At 50.8% G+C, this 632-nt stretch overlaps 1 protein-coding gene across 1 annotated transcript; it reads left to right on the forward strand.

Annotated features, from left to right (window-relative positions):
• Positions 1 to 6: 6 nt before the first annotated feature.
• On the forward strand, positions 7 to 626 carry LOC107735106 (F-box/LRR-repeat protein 14-like; the record flags this gene model as incomplete). Its single annotated transcript, XM_016546904.1, has 1 exon — positions 7 to 626. A coding segment is annotated over exon 1 (402 nt), but the record flags the coding sequence as incomplete, so codon positions are not given.
• Positions 627 to 632: the final 6 nt, after the last annotated feature.

Raw genomic sequence — 632 nt, forward strand, 5'->3', positions numbered from 1 at the left:
TAGTCGCTACGAAGACCTGGCGGTGCAAATACAGCGACGTAAGCTGGTTATTCCAAGCGAATGAATCCCAGACCAAGTTTTAAATGCAACAAAGCGCGTTCGTTTTTTATTTTCGTTGTTCGTTTACTTCCATTTCTCACGGCATTTCTTTTACATGCGGTCCTCGCCGGCAGAAGACCAGACCAGACTAATAACTTAGCTAAGCTAACGAGCCGCTCTTAGAAATGGAGATCCACGTCTCGAGCCTCTTCCCGGAGATCTTAGCGATGATTTTCAATTACCTGGACGTCAAAGGCAAAGGCAGAGTCGCGCAAGTATGTATGGCTTGGAGAGACGCATCGTACCACAAATCCGTCTGGAGAGGAGTAGAAGCCAAACTCCACCTGAGAAGAGCAAACCCGTCGCTGTTCCCCAGCCTCCAAACCAGAGGCATCAAGAAAGTCCAGATCCTCAGCCTGAGGCGCAGCCTTAGCTACGTTATCCAGGGCATGCCCAGCATCGAGAGCCTTAACTTGAGCGGATGCTACAACCTAACGGATAACGGCCTGGGACATGCGTTCGTGCAGGACATCCCGTCACTGAGGATGCTCAACCTGAGCCTGTGCAAACAGATCACCGATTCCAGTTTGGGC

The sequence above is a fragment of the Sinocyclocheilus rhinocerous genome, unplaced genomic scaffold, assembly GCF_001515625.1.
Source record: "Sinocyclocheilus rhinocerous isolate Xijiao unplaced genomic scaffold, SAMN03320098_v1.1 C35788349, whole genome shotgun sequence".
Lineage (NCBI taxonomy): Eukaryota > Metazoa > Chordata > Actinopteri > Cypriniformes > Cyprinidae > Sinocyclocheilus > Sinocyclocheilus rhinocerous.